General features: G+C 47.7%; 1 protein-coding gene across 2 annotated transcripts in view; it reads left to right on the forward strand.

Annotated features, from left to right (window-relative positions):
* The window catches only part of LOC119436580 (cytochrome P450 4c3-like), a 43018-nt gene extending 24323 nt beyond the window's left edge, over positions 1–18695 (forward strand). Inside the window, exons 5-10 of one of the 2 annotated variants that reach the window (XM_037703468.2) lie at positions 8013–8139; positions 12454–12648; positions 14198–14371; positions 14473–14539; positions 14649–14828; positions 17622–18695. In XM_037703468.2, coding sequence (XP_037559396.2) covers positions 8013–8139; positions 12454–12648; positions 14198–14371; positions 14473–14539; positions 14649–14828; positions 17622–17779 — 901 coding nt within the window. In that variant the 3' untranslated portion in view covers positions 17780–18695. The remainder of the gene's footprint in view (positions 1–8012; positions 8140–12453; positions 12649–14197; positions 14372–14472; positions 14540–14648; positions 14829–17621) is intronic. The other variant, XM_049659638.1, reaches the window with a different exon arrangement.
* Positions 18696–20092: the final 1397 nt, after the last annotated feature.

Genomic DNA, 20092 nt, shown 5'->3' on the forward strand with positions numbered 1-20092 from the left:
GTCGGCGCTTAACCTCTCTCACTCCAACAGGTCATGTCGTTGGCAGCGAGCTCGGCTGAAGACCTCGGATGGCCTCGAGTCGTAGTGTTTCTGAAGTGCCGCAACAATGTCGTCGTAGGCCACTTCAGTTAGGCTGCTTGGCTGCACCAAGGCGCAGACGGTGTCTTACGTCTGCTCACCACACAGCGTCAGCAGGTGTGCCCTCTTTTTGTTGGGGTCCGTGATGCTGCTAGCCACGAAGTAAAACTGGAGGCGTCCAAACCAAGATGTCCACGATGCGCCATTAAACTCCCGAAATCGGCCCGATGCGTACAATGCCATTGCGTAGCACAGGTGTAGGTCAACGTGAGCCTTAAATCCACTTACTAGTCGCCACCGTTACGTCCGCGGTAGCCGTAATAAAAGGCATTCGGAACATAGAACGCAGTTTATTTCAGAGGGACTTGCGCGCAGCGCAGTCCGAAGTCGTCTCTGGTTGCTCTTTGTCTCGCACCTGCTCTTGTGTCTCTCGGGAGCCGCCGACGGGGAGAGAGTCAGGAGACGGGGAGAGAGTGCGTGAGTAGTTTCTCTCTGCTGCTGTCAATGTGCTCCACCGGAAACCTATCGGGTAATCTTTACTGCTGATGCGATGAGACAGCACTGCACCCAAAGCGTACATTAACCAGTCACATTCAAGCATATGTGGCTTAATCGGGTCAAAATGAATGAGAGAGTTCGCCTTTTTCATAGCATTCTTTGCTTCTTGAAATTCGCTTTATTGCGCCTCTCCGCATTTCCAGGCCACTCCCTTCGTCAACAGGGCATACAGTGGTGCTATCATAGTTGAGAGGTTGTGCAAGAATTTAGAGTAATACGTGATAAAACCAAGAAAAGATTTCAACTGGCTCACCGACGTTGGCGCCGGTGTACCTAGTATGGCACCGAGGTTGTCTTGCAAAGGATGCAAACCTTTTCGTCGATTCGGTGCCCGAAAAATGTCACTTGCTTTTAACCGAACTTACATTTGGCTTTCTTTAGCTTCAGGCCATTGTCATGCAGTCGCTGGAACACTTGTCGTACTACAGACATATCGCGCTTCTTTTCCGTGACAATAATATAATCTAGGTAGACTTTCACCTCTGCAGAACAGATTACATACGCCTTTAGAACAGAGCTGCTGCTGAAGGGATTCCAAATACGAGGCGATTACAGCAGTACAGGTACTTATACGTGTTCAGCACAGCTAGTCTTTTTAGCTTCTGCGTCTAGAGAAAGCTGGTTGTATGCGTTTCATAGATCCAGCGTACTAAAAACTTCACCTCCTGCTAGCGCTGCGAAGATATCGTCGACTTTCGGCACAGGATACTGTTCTAAGTAAGTAGTTGGGTTCATCGTTAACTGCCTTATGTCGCCGTTCTTTTTCGCCACTGGGACTACCAGTGTCGCCAATTCAGAGACGCTGATCTGGGAAAGCACTTCTTGCTCCAGGCGATCAATCTCTGCTGAGACTTGCGCACGCATTGCATAGGGCACGGTTCGTGCTTTGCAGAAACGAGGTCTAGCACCTTCCTTGATGTACAGCTTCACGGGCGGCCCTTTGCAGCAACCCAGCTTGTTGTCAAACAGCTGCGAAAACTCGTCAAGTAGTGTTCTCACCTGCACGTCCTCTTGAACGTAAATTACACCCGTAGCAGTTTTGGCATCTAAGAGAGACACACCGGCCTTGCAAAATTCCTCTATGGTACGCCGACTGCAGAGAAGTGGTCCTGGACAGTCCACGACCACTAACGTGCTGCTCACGGTTGTCTCCCCGGACTTCACGTCCGTAGTTAATTTGCCGACGACGGGCAGGGGGCCAAGGTAACACAATAGCCGCAGGGAAGTTTTTTCCAGAGTTGGCCACCACCTCTGGTCTTTCCTGAATACACTGGATATCACGCTCACCGGCGAGCCAGTGTCGACCAGCTTCCGCCCTCCCCACGTCAAATCTTGTTCGAGAGGCCGCGACATGGCTCTGTCAGTCGTGTTGTGCGCTACCACGGCAAGCATAAATTCTTCTGCGTTCTTGCTTTCATCTTCCTCCACGGCGTAAGTACCTGACGTTCGGAAACGGCCCTGTGGCACACTCTAGCCAGGTGTTCTTTCCGGCCGCACTGACGGCATTTGGTGCTTGAATGTCGGCGCACGTGTGTATTGCGCGGCCCGTTGCAACGTTCGCACAGAGGGCGACTGCTTTCCTAGTTGCTAATTGGTGTCCGTGGCTTCCAGCGTCGCTGTGGATGCAGAACATTAATGGTGCCGCTTTCGTTCCCCATGCCATTCTCCTGCATGTCTAGGAAGTTTTCTTGCGCTTTCTCGGAAGCCCTGGCGAACTCTTCAGCCTCGTCCAAAGTCAGCTTGTTACGCGTCAACAAGGAACGCCGTGCGTCGTCATCCAGTATACCGCAAACACGATGCGGTCTCGCAACATACGGTTCATCATGCTACCGAAATTGCAGCTTTCGGCAAGCCTCCTGAGTTCGGCGATGAAGTCTCGGACGCTCTCCCCTTCCTTTCGCTTCCGTATAAAAAACGCGTAACTGACTGCAATTTCATTAGCCTGCGGGTTGTACTGATCTTCCAAACATTTCACAACATCGTCGTAGCTTAAGCTATTGACCGAGGTATTAGAATGACGTCCTCGCAGTACACGCACGACGCTGTCGCTCAGTGAAGATATCAGCAAGGCGCGGCGCCTCGCGGGATCTGTTACTTCATGTCCCTTCGAAGTAGGCTTTCAGGCGTATGCGGTCCGTACCCCAACTTCCCGCCGTTACATCGAAAACTGGTGGGGAGATGTCATGCCTTGGTGTTGTCCGTCTTCAGCAGAAGGTTATGTCGGAGTAGTATCCCATGCTCGTCGTCACTGAAGTATTGTCCAGGGGTACTATGCAGGATGCGCCGAGTTTGGCGAAACTCGGGATCTTCACGAGCTCTGGCGGCACCCAAAGATGAAAGAACTAATGGTAACAAGACAATGTTTGTCCGTCTGCACGCCTCCAGTTTCACTCTGGGTGGCTATCATCCCTTGGGCGTTGCCATATGGGTGGTCGACAAACTGGGGCTCACGTGATCATACAGTCGGTGCATGGTCGTGCCTTTTTTCACCTGTTTGTCGTTCCTCCGAGTGCATTACAGGCACACGCAAGTTTTTATATAAATGCATTTAGTACAATAATATTAGTCACATTAACGTGGGTTATAAGCATTTTAACGTTTACAAGATTTACACTGATTGCGTATTAGACTAATTCGTAGTTTAATACGTTTCGCGTTATACCATGAGGGGATGCTCGTCCTCTTTTTTTTCCTCTGGATTGGATTGGCGCGGCTCATTACGTGCTTGCGCTAGCATTTCCGAGCACAGATTGGTTTGCGCTTGGTTTTCGCACTATGCTTTCAAGAGATCGCTCGTTGCTCCTTTCTTTCCTCTGGATTCAATTGGTGCCACTTGCTACGTGCTTGCGCTCCCATTTCTGAGCACAGATTGGTGTGCGCCTGGTTTTCACACTGGGCTTTCAACAGATCACTCGTTGCTCGTGCTAAAATAAGGCTGCGAGACGAAGGGAGCGTCGGCTAGCGCAGAAGTAGTTTGCCGCGCGCTTACCGTGTAAGCATTCAGGGATGCCGGAAAGCACTCATACAAGGGTCAGAAAACTACGCTTTATTTTCTTTTACTTTGTGATGCACCTTCGTACTGACTAGCGCCGAGCGATGGCTTCTAAAAACCGCAGGAAAGAGTCTTTATACTGGGTAGCCCGAGCGATCCGTGGCTTCTAACAAATGCAAGAAAGGGTCTTTGCAGCGCACGTGGCTGTTGACTGCCACCACATCCATCCCAGGTGGGAATCCAGCATTGGTGCAGTTACGCTGTACCCACCACTGACGAGGTGTCGCTTCACTTTTTGACAATAACTTTCCATTTTTTGCGTGTGAACGCCCGTGATGGGGTCCATAATGTTCCCGCTGTGGTTAATTGTCTCCTAATGCAGACTGATGCATAACCCCGTTAGCATCCACTAAATTTGGGATACAGATGTATGCGGCCAATTCGTCACTATGAATAATGATTCCCTGTTTAATATTGCGTGCAATAATGGCGCCTAGCGTCACCCCCTCTCGTCGGTCGACCTTGAAAAGTCGCAGCACCCCTTTGGTCGCACAGACCATGCCGAAGATGGGCAACCATCTTTAACACCACCGTAATTTTGGCGGCTCGGCGGAACGTTGTCGCCCGTCATTATGCGGCCTCGATTGTACTTTTGCTCGCCGCGAAGGCACTCGTCAATTTGCGCTATCTTCCCGGGGCCACCGCGTAGAGGTCGCACCCGCAGCTCGTCCCTCGCGACCTCACGGGGGTAGTTCCTCCAGTCGGCGATGGCGTGCTCCGATAGAGGAAACAAGTCGCCGGTCATCTCCTTCAACAGCCATATATCTATGCTTTTGCTCACGCAGTACGTGAGCCACATCATTCGCTGCCTGGAGACGTTGTCGTTCGGACGGCCGAGGCGGTCCGTGTTGGCGAAGTAACTGCCTTCTCCTCTCTGCCCGTGCTGTGCAGTGGCACCATGTAACTGCGAAAACTGCTTTCGGAACCTTTTTCACCGGAAGGCAGCCCGGCGTCCATTCTGAGTCTTCCTATATAATGGGAATACTTCGCCTTCGCAGGTTGGTTGGTCCGGGTTGAAACCGAGGTGCTCGCTGCAGGTGCGCCAGTACTCCGATGACGCCGCCGGACCTGGCCTGGGGCGGGGGCGCGGTGGGCGAACAGCGCTTGAAGCCGGGGAGAGCTGAAGCGATCGCACGAACTTTTCCTTCGCAGCCTAGTCCCACCAGCCTGTGCTCGGAAAGCATAATTTGCCCGCCACGCTGTCTCCGCAGACGAGGGCCTTCGCCTAACTCGTCATACAGCCAGCGCACTGACGTTTTGGAAAGGCAAAAATGACGCTGAAACTCTACGTCGGTCATGTTGGTGAACGGGTCCAGACGGTCATATTGACGCTTGCTGCCGCTGGATGCGATGACACAGGCAGCTGCTCCCCGCCGCTGTGTTCGCGAGTTCAACTCGAGGTGGGTTTCTCGATGTACGAGTTTGGCACGAGTTCGCCTGTCAATCAAAACCATAGGTCACCCCCCGCGCGGGGCATGTAACTCTTGTGCTCGTGCCCACCGCGGTTGGGCCATGCCCAGCTTATTTTTGGGTAACAGCGATGGGGTGTGGAACTGAGAGACCATCAACAATCTTGACCGCCGAAATAAAACACGCACAACGCATTGTCATCGGTGATGTACTGAGCACCCCTATCAAAAACAACGCTCCGACTTTCGCTGGCTTATGCATATATCTTCTTGGGTTTCAGTGCTTGCATTGTGGCGACGCAGTGCACAGCAAATAATTACCGGCACGTCACTGTAGCTGCTTGCAATGTGTCGATGCGCCGCGGTGGACGACGATGCTGAGCAGTGCATAGTGTTTTCCAACGACAACGTATCGCAGCTGTCGTTTGAGATGGCTGTTCTGTCATCGGTGATGTATCGGAGCCGCAGTGTCGCAAACACGGTCAGCGTCGAGAAACGCTCGCTTTTCTAGACCCAGTGCGATGGCATTTCTTCATCAAAAGCACGGCACACTAAACAGTTGCAACACCTTCCTGCTTTCGAAGTCTAATTTACTAACTGCACTCAAGAGCCCTCACCCGCCAAAATGCGACTGCTGCGCTGTCGTTACGATATCCATTCGCGATCGCTGTTAGCTCAGCAGCAGAGGCAATCGGCAAGCACATTGGAGTGAACAACACACTCAAATACTGCGTACATGCGCACGGAGGCACCTTCACTGGGCAAGCGATGACAAACGATGAATTCTGATGTATCTGAGCAGAACGCTGTTCATCGCAATGCATCGCGGAGGCTGAACTGGATAAACTAGTGCATTTTCACTGTGCTGCGTCATTAGGGATCTAAAACGGCGGTCGCTGCAAAATGGCACAGAGACAGCCCAAGGTATATGTAAACTGGTAGCGTAGCTTCCATAGAAGCCCACAAGTCAAGAAAATGGCGGCTCCTTGCAATCGTCGCCATCTACGTATCGGGGGGACAACTATAACAGCAAGCAAAAAAAAAAAAATAGTGACATCACAACCGGAAATGGCAGTGACGTCAAGATTTTATGCTGCGTGGCGCGAATGTTTGAATTTATTCAGCGTCCGGCATTGCGACCGCTACGCCAGCAGCTATTTTTCTTTTGAGGCTGAGGCGAGCTTGCGACTCGCCTCAGCTGAAGCGCCAGCGTGTCATTAAACTATTGGAGTGGCGTATCTCTTAATGAGATCATAATTAGGGTGTTATTCACGGCAATTGCTCCAGTAGGTTTTTTAGGAAGATCAGCGAATAGGATGGCAAAAAATGACAATGCCTCAGGGGTTTCAAAGGCAACTTCACTTTTATTCGTCTGGAATGATGCAACAACTATGCTAGACCAAACAAAACGTATGTTGAACGGATGAAAAGTACTATGGCCAACACACAGTCGTAATGTATTGCAACATATGCGAAGCTTTTCGCAGAATCATTCACAATTCCGGGCGACACCATGTATTCATATCCAACAGGACAACATTGCCCCACATTATCATTTAGAAAACATTTGACTTACTAATTTTGCTTCCCGTCGGACACTAAGAGACTGTGTTATGGATAGTGAACGAACATAGCGCAACGTTTCTTCCCGGAGCCTTCCGCATTTATGTCACAGCGCGTCAGATGCCGCAGCGTGAATTTGTACGATAACAAAAAACCTGCACTGACACCTTTCGCGAATGAATACCGTGCGCAAGGACACGCTACACTTGAAGAGAAGCGCATGCCACACTTTGAACAAACACGCAAGGAACAAAAAAAGAGCGGATGAAACCACCGCGTTCAAGTGAGCAATGCCATTCCGCACGGCATAATAGCTGGTTTGCACAGTATTGCCAAGTCTTGCGCCAGAATCACTGGTTGGTAGGGGTCACCAAGAACGAACTATAAATTGCGAAATAGAAACAAAATTAACATTTGTTGTTTTATTACAGCAAAAATATTTGCAACAGAATATTTACTTGTATGACAGTATTCTGATTAAAAATTTTTGAACATTTTTTTTTTCAGATAGGTTTCCTAGTTTCAGTGTTTGCTATCTCCGTTCACTGACTGCCATCGAGCAAACTCGGGTAAAACTCGTGCGAATGAGAAACTCGGCGCATCCTGCATAGCACCCCAGTACACGACACACGCCTGGGCTACAAGTAAAAACAGGTTTTATTCCAGATACATCTGGTCGTCGTCGTCTTCTTGAGTCATAGATGTCATGGATGCACGCGCCGGGCCGATGTGCCTATGCATAGTCTGAGTGGGCGCGATACGGCAAGAGAGTGCGTCCTTGGCGGCTGGTGCGAGCGGAAGAAGGGGATCTCGTAGGCATAGCATGTCACCTCCTTTCTGCAGTTTAGGCAGGCGTTGGGCCCCTTCCGGTGGCAGTTGACAGCCTGTTCCTCACTTTCCCTTTCCTGTCAATTGTATATCTGTTTTCAAACCAGATAATAATAATAATAATAATAATAATAATAATAATAATAATAATAATAATAATAATAATAATAATAATAATAATAATAATAGCTGTCTTTCTCGCCTCGATTGCCAGCACACCACATTCGAACTGGCATCCCTCATGCTGTCGTCGTCGTGTCGTTGTCACGACGCTGTCGTCATCACCATTACATTGTCGTCGTTGTTGTCGTCGTTGTTGTCGTCGTCACCATTGTCGTTATGCCTTTTCGCTTCTTACACGGATTAGCTTGGGTGGTCTGATAACACTTTGCGGAACACGCAACGAGTCTAAATAGCCTGCTACCTGCAACATGACTCCCATACTATTGCTTCCCAGAGTGTGTGATATCTGAACATATTTTATATGATGGCTTCGTTTGATTTTATCCTTCTTTTCTTTCCAGACTGGGAGAGTTGTTTATACTCCGAATGCTGAACCCATTTTTCAGTAGGGAATTCATCTTCAAGCACAGTTCCATGGGCAAGGAGTACTACGATTGCTTGAACACGCTCCATACATTCACAAGAAAGGTACAAATACGTTGATATCGCGCCTTAGCACCTCTGCATTTTGGCACCCGATCCCAGCCACTCGATGAAAAACCACTGTGCGTTTGTATTGAGTGACCCTAATATACGACCCTCAACATAAAATAGTGGATGTCTGTCTGAACAAGGAAATCGTCATAATAAATTAAGTAGGAGTAACAGTTGCATGACACACAAAACTTGGGATATCACGTTAGACACTACGTCGTGCATTCAGTTTAAACGCGCTGACAGTCCAAGTTTGTCCCTAATATCTTAGTCCAAGTTTATAGACTCTATTTATTGTCGCTGCAATGACTAGCCAATACGACTGCCGACCTTTTTGCTTCAACATATGATTAAAAACGTGATTACTTCGGAACTGCGCGAAGAAACGGACCATTCATGTGTAACAACACGCGCGCACGGGTTTACAGGGGTCCTAACTACGTTTTATCGAAGTGGAGAAATGCACTTGAAGTGAAAATAGGCTATTTCTGAAATACTTTGCCTCAAAAAGTACTTCAATGCGTTCAGCAGAAGCGAAGTTATTGGCAATCAAACACGGATCCCGCGGTGCTTCCACTCCTTCTTCAATGCTTTGCACGGCGAAGGCTACGGAGGAGCGTAGGGTACCCACAATGCTTCGCCTACTAAATATCACCGTAGCGCGCAGTTCAAATTTGATTTTGGATGTTAGCGACGACGCCACTTCCGATTTTGACAAACGTAAGCCAAACGTGGTTGTCCTCAGGGAGCCGTAGTGCGCTTAGCCAGTGTACTCATCGCGGCACCCCGCGGCGGCCACGGCACCTACGCTACATAGCAGACCTACGCTACATGCAACCGTAGTACGCATGCGCAGCGTTTGCTTTATGCACGACAAGCCTTGAGTGCGTGCTTGCCCTCATATTCAGCAGTCGGACCATGCTACATGGTGCGGACCGGCTTTTTCATTCACCAGCTTGACCGACAGATAGTAGCCACATCAAACTTGCGCATTTTTGAAGCGCTATCAATTAGTCTGCCAAGGCGTCTACCCGACGCGGCCATGAGTGAGCGCGTGCTGGCAAGCGTGAGTATGGTCTGATCTTAACGGCCTCGCGGCCTCCCAACCTGTCCCGGGCCTGACAGGCCCGGAACAACACTCCTGCAGTCTCTGCAGCACCCTCAGGCCTACCATCTCGGTCTGATACGTGCCGCCTCAGCCTGCCGGTTTGCCCCGCCCAGCCATGGTGACGACTCCACACTATCCTCTTTCTCTCCCACCTTCCCCTCCCTGTTGGCGCTGAGCCGTGCTCCCTCAAGGGCTGCAGAAGATAGCGTCAACCTTTCCTTTTCCATACGAACCACTTACTACTACTGATCTTAAGTTTCGCGTGGATCGAGGCTAGTTGACGTTCAGAACTAGTGGAAATTGGCGAGACCCGACGACTGATAAGCATGGTGGCTAAAATTTATTTCCTACGCGGGCTACCGCGGTCCAGCGTGAGCAGAGGATAGTCGTCTTCTTCCTGAAGTAGGTAGTTATTATCGAAGTTCGAAAGCATATTCTCGCTTACTTCAGCCGGTTTATTGAACTTCGTCAATGAATATACACAGTAACAGTAGGAAGAAGCGCGCAGATCCAAACACACTTTTTGATTGACGCCAACTATTCGCCAATAGCAGCCGCGTATGGAAATCCGCTATATGACGAAATAAAGCATCCAGAAGAGAGCGAGGAGCAGGCTTGTGTTGAAATGAGAGCGTCTGAGAGAAAGGTGACCTCTCGCTCCGCTTGCGAGCTCCACGCGCCTCGCACGACTGTAAAACTTGGCTGAGATATTTACGTAGCGGATGTCATCCACGGACTACGCGTATGTTTTTTCACCAAGCCCGAGGAATGATTCAGAGCCCTTTTAAAGGAACACTAAGGAGGAATATTAGATTAAACTGTATCAGATAACTACATTTCAAAAATGCCCAGAAGCTCGCTCTTACCGCGAGCGGAGGCTTTATTAGACAGTTTTAGTTTAGCGTTAGCGTAATAGCGGGGTTACGGGAAATAGCGTTACCGTTCCGCAAACGAACTTTGCAGAAAGAGAGTTTTAGTATAGCGTGATAGCGTAGTTTACGTGCGGGACGCTATTCCATTACGCTTTGAATTTCGCATACATAGGGCACCTAAGATATGTTTGTGTGCGTCCGGAAAGCGCGAGAGGCAGCGCAATGGCAGCCAGGAGCGCGTTGTATTTTTACTTGCCATGTGCGCCGATCTGCAGCGAAACAGACAAGCAGTACAAGCTGTCTACCATAGCCTCCGAAATCCTCCAATCTCAGAGGCCATATGCCGTTGTCGCGCCTATCTCCCGACTTTAGCGACAGATGGCGCTCGGATCTCAGAAAAAAATTTCTCTCGTTAGGCTTAGGCGCGTTCGAAACGAGAAGCGATCTCGAAAATTCCTCAAGATTAGCCATAACACTCTCTCGGCGAAGCGACATGAGACTAAGCAAAAGCCGTTTACGCAGTCATTTGCTACGAACAAAGTGAATTCTACAAAAACAACGCCAAATTCAGTTCGAAGCGGGCGGCCGGGACCGCCGCCATGTTTTACGTACACTACGTAAACACGCTAATACGGTAACGTTAACTCTGAGAAATAGCGTGCGCACGGTAAACGGTATGGGTCGGTTAGCGTTCTGCGCATGCGCACTTCGATCCCGCTATTCCGGTACGCCCGCTATTCCGGTAACCACGCTAAACTAAAACTGTCTATTGGTATGCCAGAAAACATGCAAAACTCAAAGACAAGCAGCCAAGTTCTCGCATAAAAGCCTTCTGTGAAGTCACAAATTTTGTCAGCGTGTCCTCTTACCTAATTAATTGTTTATCGATAGAGAAGAAGTACATTGCATTCTAAATGATCGAAAGATTCAACCTAGTGCGCATTGATTACTTTTCTTCTGCGCGAAAAGGACCAGAAGGATCAGAAACGAAACGTACAGGCGCGGCGGTTGGGGCGCCAAATTTTAGAAATGGAAGTATGGCCTTTATTTTTTCCTGTTGGTAATCAACATGATTAATTCCACCGTATGAATAAAAATATACTTTTTGAAATAATAATTTGCCCGTCTAAACTGACTTAGCGTTTCACTTTATCTTCCCTTTAAAAATTAACAGGACAACAATAACAAGATTGACATGAATAATAATAACTATTTTATTGCGATAGCAATTATATGGACACTTCAAGCGGATTTCTGCCATCGGCGTCGCTATCGTCGTCATCGTCGTCGCCGTGAGGTTCCGTATAAAGTCCAAGGGCGATAAAATCGACGCCGCGCGGCGCCGTATGTGCGAGCGCCCCACGCTCTTTCACGGAGAGCGAACGCACAGCGGAAAGAAAACGTGACTTCTTCTGTCGCGCGAAAGGCCGGGGGGGTATGGGAGGGAGGGAGGGGGGTCGACGCTGTGCTGCGGCACCAAATGCGTAGTTTGCAAACGGACGCAAGGGCAACTGGCGACTCAATCTCCCACGCGAAAGGAAGAAAGCGGGAAGGCATCGCGAGAGGGAGAGGGGGGCGGCGTCTACTCTGCCAACAACTGCGTACTTGTGCTTTGCGCCGACAGTCCGAAAGCACAGCGCATACAAAGGTCAGAGCCGTGTGGAGATCGCTTTCAAGATACGGCGCGCGCGACAGTCCGCAGACTGTCGCGCGCGCCGTATCTTGAAAGCGATCTCCACACGGCTCTGACCTTTGTATGCACTGTGCTTTCGCCGCTCAGTTTCCGTTGAAGCGATACACCGCACGAACCTTCCCTCGCTGCTTGCTGACGCCAACGTTTTGACAGTGGTTGTCTGCGGTCATCGGATGCGATCTATTCATGCTTGCTTGTGCGTGCTGACACCACACTTGTTAATTCAGTTAGTAAGCGAATGTGTTCAAGTTTATGTAGCCGATAAAACGACTATCCCTACTCCCTATCTCTCTACTAATTTGCTATCGCAATTGATGCTTCGCCTTTCAGGTGAAACTGCGACGTTTTTTCATATGATTAATGGTCTTCTATGTCTCACAAAGTGCAGTTCACTTGGCACGTCTTTGCGCAGATATTGATATATATTATGGTCTTCTATGTCTCACAAAGTGCAGTTCACTTGGCACGTCTTTGCGCAGATATTGATATATATACAAATTGTACGCAGTTGATTTTTACGATTTATGTGCAAGCAATTGTATGCAATTCATTTTTATTTAAGGTAGTCTTTATATTTTTTACAGTCATGAAGAAAAATCTTTAGATACAAAACAGTGTTTTTTTTTTTCTACCAGGTGATAGCGGAAAGAAAGAAACTGTTGCAAAAGCAAAATCACCTAGCAGATCAGACGGATGTCAATGGCGACAATGTAGAACAACAGAAAGGGAAAAGACCGTTTCTGGACCTTCTCCTTACTGAACACTTGAAAGACTCAGCGAGTATCAACGAAGAAGACATACGAGAGGAAGTGGACACGTTCATGTTCGAGGTAAACCAGCATGCAGCTGTCGATCTAGTCGCTTATCAATCAATGTACGATACGAAAAATATGGTTGGAGAAAAAAAAGAAGTCGTTTAAGGCTTGCATTCGTATCAGTTACTTTTTTTTTATTGCATGGTTTCCCTACACTCATGTCGTTGCCCATATTACGCATTGCTCCTGGTCTCATGTGTATTGATCGGAGCATTTCGGTCTAATCACAAACAATGTGAGAGCGGCAAGAACTTTAGCTTAGAGCCACAGGGTAATACCCAGTCCACCTAATATATCTAATCTTTCTTGAGGCGAAAAAAAAAGCACACCTCGTTTTTCTTTCGTTCTCGACCACTAGACCACTCCAGCACATTGTCACAACTGTACCTGTGTCTGACCCAAGGAAATGCGTTTTAAAGCAACAAACAACAAAGTGCGTTATCACAAATTATTTAGTTTTGTTTATCAAAACAATTTATTTATTTATTTATTTATTTATTTATTTATTTACTCATTTATTTATTTATCTCATTCGTAAGAGCTTTCCCGTTGGCCGGCGCTCCGGCGCCACCATTCATATAGCGTAACGGTGACAAGACGATCGCAGCAACGGCAACGAATCGCGCGAGTCACCTATGCGTTTAGACAGAGAGCGAGATAGAGAGAGAATATACTTTATTCGGAGTGTGAGAGGCCTTTGTTCCAGGGCCTCTTTACTGCTTCGCCTACTACGTCGTCGTCCTTCACGACTTTGCAGATGTCGCCCCATAAACACGTCGAGGGGCTTCTTGGATGTACGAGGTCAGGAATAGACGCTTTTTCCGAGCATCAACCAAAATATTTGCCTTTTATAGCTGTTCCTAGGACTCTCTCTGCAGCGTGCTCTACTTATTTAACACTTTGTCTTTGACAAGATGAGTAAAACATGCATTAGCGCCTGACTAACGGGAGCAGGTTTAGCGAAAGCATAATAACTGAAGGTAATGTGCCGATATCAAATTACTACTTCACGTTCCTCCCTGCCTTCTGCCTTTCTCTTGCTTCCTTCCTTCATTGGAGCTGTTTAGTACTATAAAATCCTCAGTCAAATGGGTCCTTTAATTGTGTGCAGAATATTTTTTTCTCATCTAAAGTTACCTGACGCCATCCAGTTTCACAAAACCAGACTGCACACATAGTGCTGTATCCTGGTCACAAAAGGCGAAATAATATAAAATAACACAAACGATACACATTGTACGATATGACCAAGGCTTGAGCAGAGTCTTACCAAGAGCAGCCGCGTTAGCAGAGCTTTAGCTCAACTATTGAACACAAAATATAAAGATTTAAAGACGTCGGCTAAAGCAAACACTCTAATGCAAAAATGTCTGAGTATTTCTCTATCATGATTCGTTCTTTCTCTAAATATCAATTTTAGTGCAATTATTAGTGGCAGTTAGAGCTGACTTAATCGCTTGCTATTACAACGCAATTTTCTATGCTTCGTTACGAAACGATGTAGAATGCTCGCCGAACTGAAACTTGTACATAAAATAAAAGCGTTGCCCTCGTCATGACGCAGGGACACGACACAACGGCAATGGGAATCAGCTGGGCTTTGTTTTTAATTGGCCACCATCCAGCTGAGCAACAGAAAATACACGACGAATTAGACGCAATATTCGGAAGTGAAAAGCATCGACCGGTCACGTCCGAAGACTTGAGAGAAATGAGGTACCTTGAAAGCTGCATAAAGGTACATGTATTGTGCTTTCGAACATATTGCGTTCATGCCTTGAACAACTTGTTGCAATATAGCATATGAATGTGACGTGCTTTACTTCCACTGTTTTCTAGGAAGCGCAGAGACTGTACCCATCTGTCAGTTTCATTACGAGAACTTGCGAGGAGCCATTTCAGATTGGTATAGTATTTTAAATTCTGCTTATATTTGCAGGTCACTAGTGAACTCGTTTTTACAGGCACAGAATTTGTCTCAGGTTCTGCTTATGATCTCCTTTTCCCTCTACCAGGAGCCGTAACGTTCCCAGTGGGCACCGTTGTGAGACTGTCCGTGTACTGCCTTCACCGAGATGAGAATGTGTTTCCAAAACCGGAGGAGTTTCACCCCGAAAGGTTTTTCCCGGAAAATGCGAAAGGCAGACATCCTTTCGCTTACATTCCTTTCTCTGCTGGTCCTCGCAACTGCATCGGTAAGAGTTATGCTATACATACAATACTTAATGTTCGAACCCAAGGGTTAGATTATGTCAGAGTAAATATAAATAATCTTATTATTTTAATGTAGGCTATCAACGTTGGCCGAAGCTGCCCAATTGTCGAAGCGGTTGAGCAAAAACAACAATAAGAGCAGAAACGTAGCAAAGCTGTTCGAAGCAATATATCTGCCCTGCCGTACTGCACAAGCGGTGCAGCAGCGAAGGGGAGGTGAGTGACAAAAGAAAAAAGAGAGCTAAACGGAAAGGTTACTGCTACAGAAGTAGGCGAACAAAAAAGGTAACTTACGAAGTCACTGGTACCAGCAGAATCCCATCGACCGCTAGAAGTGGCATTACACTGTCACACATTTGGTGTGACATTGTGATCGTCTCAGTACCCGGCGGCGCAAAACGTGGAGGAAGTCGATTAAGGGATAAGGTTTAATGTCTCACAGCAACACAAGGGCTGCGCCAGAAGCCGTATCGAGGAGGGCTGTTGATTCATTAAGCCACCTGAGGTTCTTCAATGTGCACCCAAAGCTCAGTACATAAGCTTTTTTATTTGCATTCCGCCTTGATCAGAATGCGACCGGTGTGGCCGGAAATGGTACGGTAAAGCTTTATTGAGATAGGGATGGCTCATCGGCCTATTAAGGGTAATGGAGTTGGGGAATTGGGACTTGAGGACAAGGCCAGCCGCCGAGGAATGCTTCCCCGTATAATTACACCATGCGGAGAATTCCCGATTCCGCAGCAAATGCGAACAGCGCTCGCAGGACACTGTCGGCCTCCGCCGAGGGACGGATTCACTCCTCGAAGCTCCCGCACTGCCGCAGCCTTGTGCTCAGCAGCGCTATTTCACAGCAACTGAATTACGGCGGTGTTTCATTGGAGAAGACAGTCTGCATTCATCTCGAATCAGCTGATAGGTGGATGTGTGGACATTGTCAGTGTGCAAGCTGAAATCAGATGCGTGATTTATAACTTTATTTATAGCCCTATTCAGTCACGCTCTTGATATCTGCATGTGCTCGGGTCTTTCGTCTCGCCGTCATTTCATTTATGTATATAGTAAACGGCTTTGGTGGCAAACGTAGATAATCGGTACGACACTATAGATGAGGCCCCTCTCACCAAAACTCTTCAACTTACAATCGAAGTTAAAAGAACGAATGCAGACAATGAAGCCGCACCTGTGTGAACTTTCATGGATTATTGGTATTATTATTTAGCGGACTCGGGAACGTGAACCCGTGTAAGCCAGCAATATCGTATCGGACTTACTATCTGGCCACCTCTGTACCCATAGACATGTAGAGGATCATTTGTATGTGTTCATAGAGCGCTTTGATCGGCATGTTTGTCACTCTATGAGGGCAAAGCACTTCCCGGCAGCTACAGCTATACTAGCAGCGTCCCCACGTAATATTCGGTTCAGAATGGTTTGTATACCTTTGCACGCAATGCAACCTAAAGCTTGCCAGCGAAGTACAAATGCAACCTTATGCTTGTGAAGTGCTCTTACCTGGCATCTCTGCCACTTTACAGATATCCTTTCCACGTTTAGTTGATAGCTTAGTACAAAAAGCCTGACAAAACTTGACATCTAGAAACGCTGTACTAACAGTATATTATGCAGAGCGTGGTTGGCCAGGCTCTGAAATGGCAGAGATGCCAGGCGATGCTGCTTGTCTGCGTTCCGATGGAAATCTCGCTGGTTTCGTTTTATCGAAGCCGCTGAGGCTTCATCGTTCGCGTTCAGCGCCGATACGTAGAACAGGGCGTCAACAGTTTGTTGCACATGTTCTTTGGCGTTACCAAAGTCATTTTCAGAGACGTTGTTAATTGTGAAACGAAGGAATCCGACATCGTTACACGTTCGAATACGTTTCATAAAGCAGGACGCCTTGAAATTGAGTTTGTAACATCTGCAAATGATCTTCGCCCTGTTCGGCATGACGAAGCCACGTCCTCTTTGTCAGGCATCGGGTCTGACGAGGGGTGAATCTACCGTCCCTTCAATGCCACTAAGGTAAACTGCTCAAGAAGAAGCGATGACAGGTGATCAGTCATTTGAATTTTGCACATAACCAAGTACACAGTAGTGTGCTGTGCTCGCTCAGTAGCTATACGACATTCTGCTGAGCACTAAATTAATTTGATACCCCGTCAATGACGGCCGCATTACGATGGAAGGCAGAATGCAAACAAGCTATCGCGCACTTATATTTATTATACGCATGCGCGGTAAAGAACCCCTGTTGGTCTGAATTAATATGATGTCATCATATACAGCGTCGCTAATAGCCTACTGTGCCAGCTTAGGGACTCAAAATTTTATCAATATGCAAAGGCGCTGCTGACGCTTGGCAAGAGACACAAAAATATGGTCGTGCCTTGGGTAGAAGTATGATGACGAATTAATAACCATATGTCCGCAAAATAAAGCCATCTTTTCTAATCGTGACACTTCAGGTTCAAGTCAATTGTTTTATTGTTGTTGCCCCGGTGTTGCCCTCATTAGTAACAAACGCACTATCTATATTTCTCCCTCAAATTACCTTTCTTTGAGTCAGTAATGCCTCTCCTTTGAAGGTCCCTAGTTTTCTTTACGAAAAAATTTATAGAAAAGAACGACTGGTCGATCCTTTGCAGCGGACGTTTATCAGGAGAATGCGGCGCTTTCTGAACCCAACAATTTTCTCATTTAACTCGCACTAAATGCTGTGGGCGACCTTAAAACTGTATCTAAAGCTGTACTTTGCTGCATTGTTTTTCTCCACACAGGTCAGAAGTTTGCTTTGTCAGAGGAGAAGATTGTCATCGCTAATATACTACGTCGTTTCAAGTTGAAATCACTCGATCAGCGGGATGAAGTCAACGTAGTTACCGAAATGGTCCTCAGGCCAAAGAGCGGCTTGAGAATACAATTCACACCCAGATGATGCCCATGACGAGTTCTCTAAAACACTCAATAGCCCATTTCTATTTAGCTTGTGTGCGTCTGTGTGTGTGCATGCGTGTGCGTGCGTGCCCGTGTACGTGCATGCGAGAGACAGAGAGAGAGATAAGGCCTTGAGATAAAATACTCGTGGCATGGGCGACTACACTGCACAGGTATATGCTCGGGCCTTCGGTCTACATGCATCTGCTTTGCAATGTAAAATTAACAGGTCTTGTGCTGAAGGCGGATAATGACAAATTATATTTAAAAGCACAGGACTTGCATAAACGCCCCTAACACAAGGCTCAAAACTTATCGTAATCCGTCGCCTCATACTGCAACAAACTATTCTGCGGGTATCCGAAATACAAATTGCATGACATCTGCAGCTTGTTTCAGGTGGTATCTAAATGAACACCTGGGCTCGTATTTACAAAAATCTCTTACGCTAGCATTGTTTTCAAGAGAACGTTTCAGTCAAACCTGATGTTGGAGTTACTATTAGCGAAGGTGGCCGCCGATGGCAGAGAGCACTTATGAACGAAAAGCTTTGGGAATTCGGCCCCTGATTATCCAGATATTGTTGACAATATTCGGCTACGTCACTGCCCAGCTTATTTTCTTCCTTAATCGGCGATCTCTTCCAACGTGCACGTGCTCCTTTTGTGCACCTCTTGTCCGAACGTCGCTGGAGGTTTCAATATTATGCATGCATGAGTGCGTGGCCCCAACGCATCCTCAGGTGTATATCGAATAAAAAGGTTTCACAACTACGTTCATAGCTTATCTTATATATGTAAGAGCGAAATTTTATATCCACATACTTTAGTCCTTATATTGAACGCAGGAGAAGAAACTTTGAGTGTAAAGTGTTCAGCTAAACCGTGTGTTCACATGGTAGAGGAGCCTGGCCCTTTCTGCACTGCAGACTGCTGTTAAGAAAGTTCTCGTAACTGCTGATGAACGTAACTCTCCAGCCGAGGACAAGCAAGTTTTCGCTTAGCCGTGACGTCACTGATATGCTAGAGAGCTCTGAGCAGCCGGCGCGCCAACAGATGTGTCGCCTTTCTCCTCTAGTGAACACGCGTTCACAGCTACCATGAGGCGGCCGAAGAGAGGCAAGACTCCCGAGGAAGAAGCCGCCTACAAGGAAAGCTCAGCGCGCGGCTCAGCGGGACTACGATCGACGAAGGAGAGCCGATCCTGCCCATCGCTGGCCCTGTATGACCTCGCAAGAACTTCGCGAAACTTAGCAAATCTTAACGACACTTAGTATGAGCATATAGTTAAGCACTACATAGCCTCGTGAGACTTACCAAAACCTAGCAACGCTTGGTATATATGAGCGTAACCAAGCCATGCATAACGTCTTCTTTCTGGAGTTTTACGTGCCAAAATCAGTTCTGCTTAGGAGGCACGCCGTAGTGGAGGGTTCCGGATTAATTTTGACCACCTGGGGTTCTTTAACGTGCACGCAAGCACACGGGCGTTTTTGCATTTCGCCTCCATCGAAATGCGGCCGCGTGGCCGGGATTCGATCCCGCGATCTCGTGCTTAGCAGCGCAATGCCTTAGCTGACTGAGCTACCGCGGCGGGTTGCATAGCATCGCAAAACTTAGCAAAACCTAGCAACACTTAGTATGAACCTAAGCGAGCCATGTATAACCTCGCAAAACTTAGCAAAACCTAGCAACACTTACCAAAAGCCGGAAGTAGCTCCGCTGTGACCCAGCCTTGCACCACCATATAGTGCAAACTGCCAACATTTTTTTTTTTACTTTGCCTTTTCCTTCTCCCGCTTCGGTACGCATCCCATACCTCTGTATAAAACTTCTTCTTGGGCAAGTTGGCGCGATTTGGAAAACATGATTTTAGGGCGCTAAAGAGACACACGCAAGGGAGAGACGCACGGACACACAGAGCGCTCTGTGTGTCTCTTTAGCGCCCTAAAATCATGTTTTCCATACCTCGGCAGTTTCTGCAGATAATTTGAGCTCCTCTTCTGCTTGATACTTTCGAGGGCCCATTCTTGTCTCGGCAAGTAGAGGCCTACGGGTCACATAGCGCAACCGAGCCACGTCTTTGTGTGCCACGCCGCCCGTACCGGCCAGTGGAGCAAGGAGAGGAGGCGCCGAGCCGGTGGTAGCGTGCCAGCAGGTGGCTGGGAGTGCGCGCCTATCGGCGACGAACTCAGTGACCTTGAATGGCCTTGGGTTTTACCTTGGCTCCGAATATCCAAAGAAATGCATTTAAAAATCTTCCTTGCATGGCGTCTTCCGTAACTTGTACACGAGTGTCCCAGGCAAAGGTATGT

The sequence above is a fragment of the Dermacentor silvarum genome, chromosome 1, assembly GCF_013339745.2.
Source record: "Dermacentor silvarum isolate Dsil-2018 chromosome 1, BIME_Dsil_1.4, whole genome shotgun sequence".
Lineage (NCBI taxonomy): Eukaryota > Metazoa > Arthropoda > Arachnida > Ixodida > Ixodidae > Dermacentor > Dermacentor silvarum.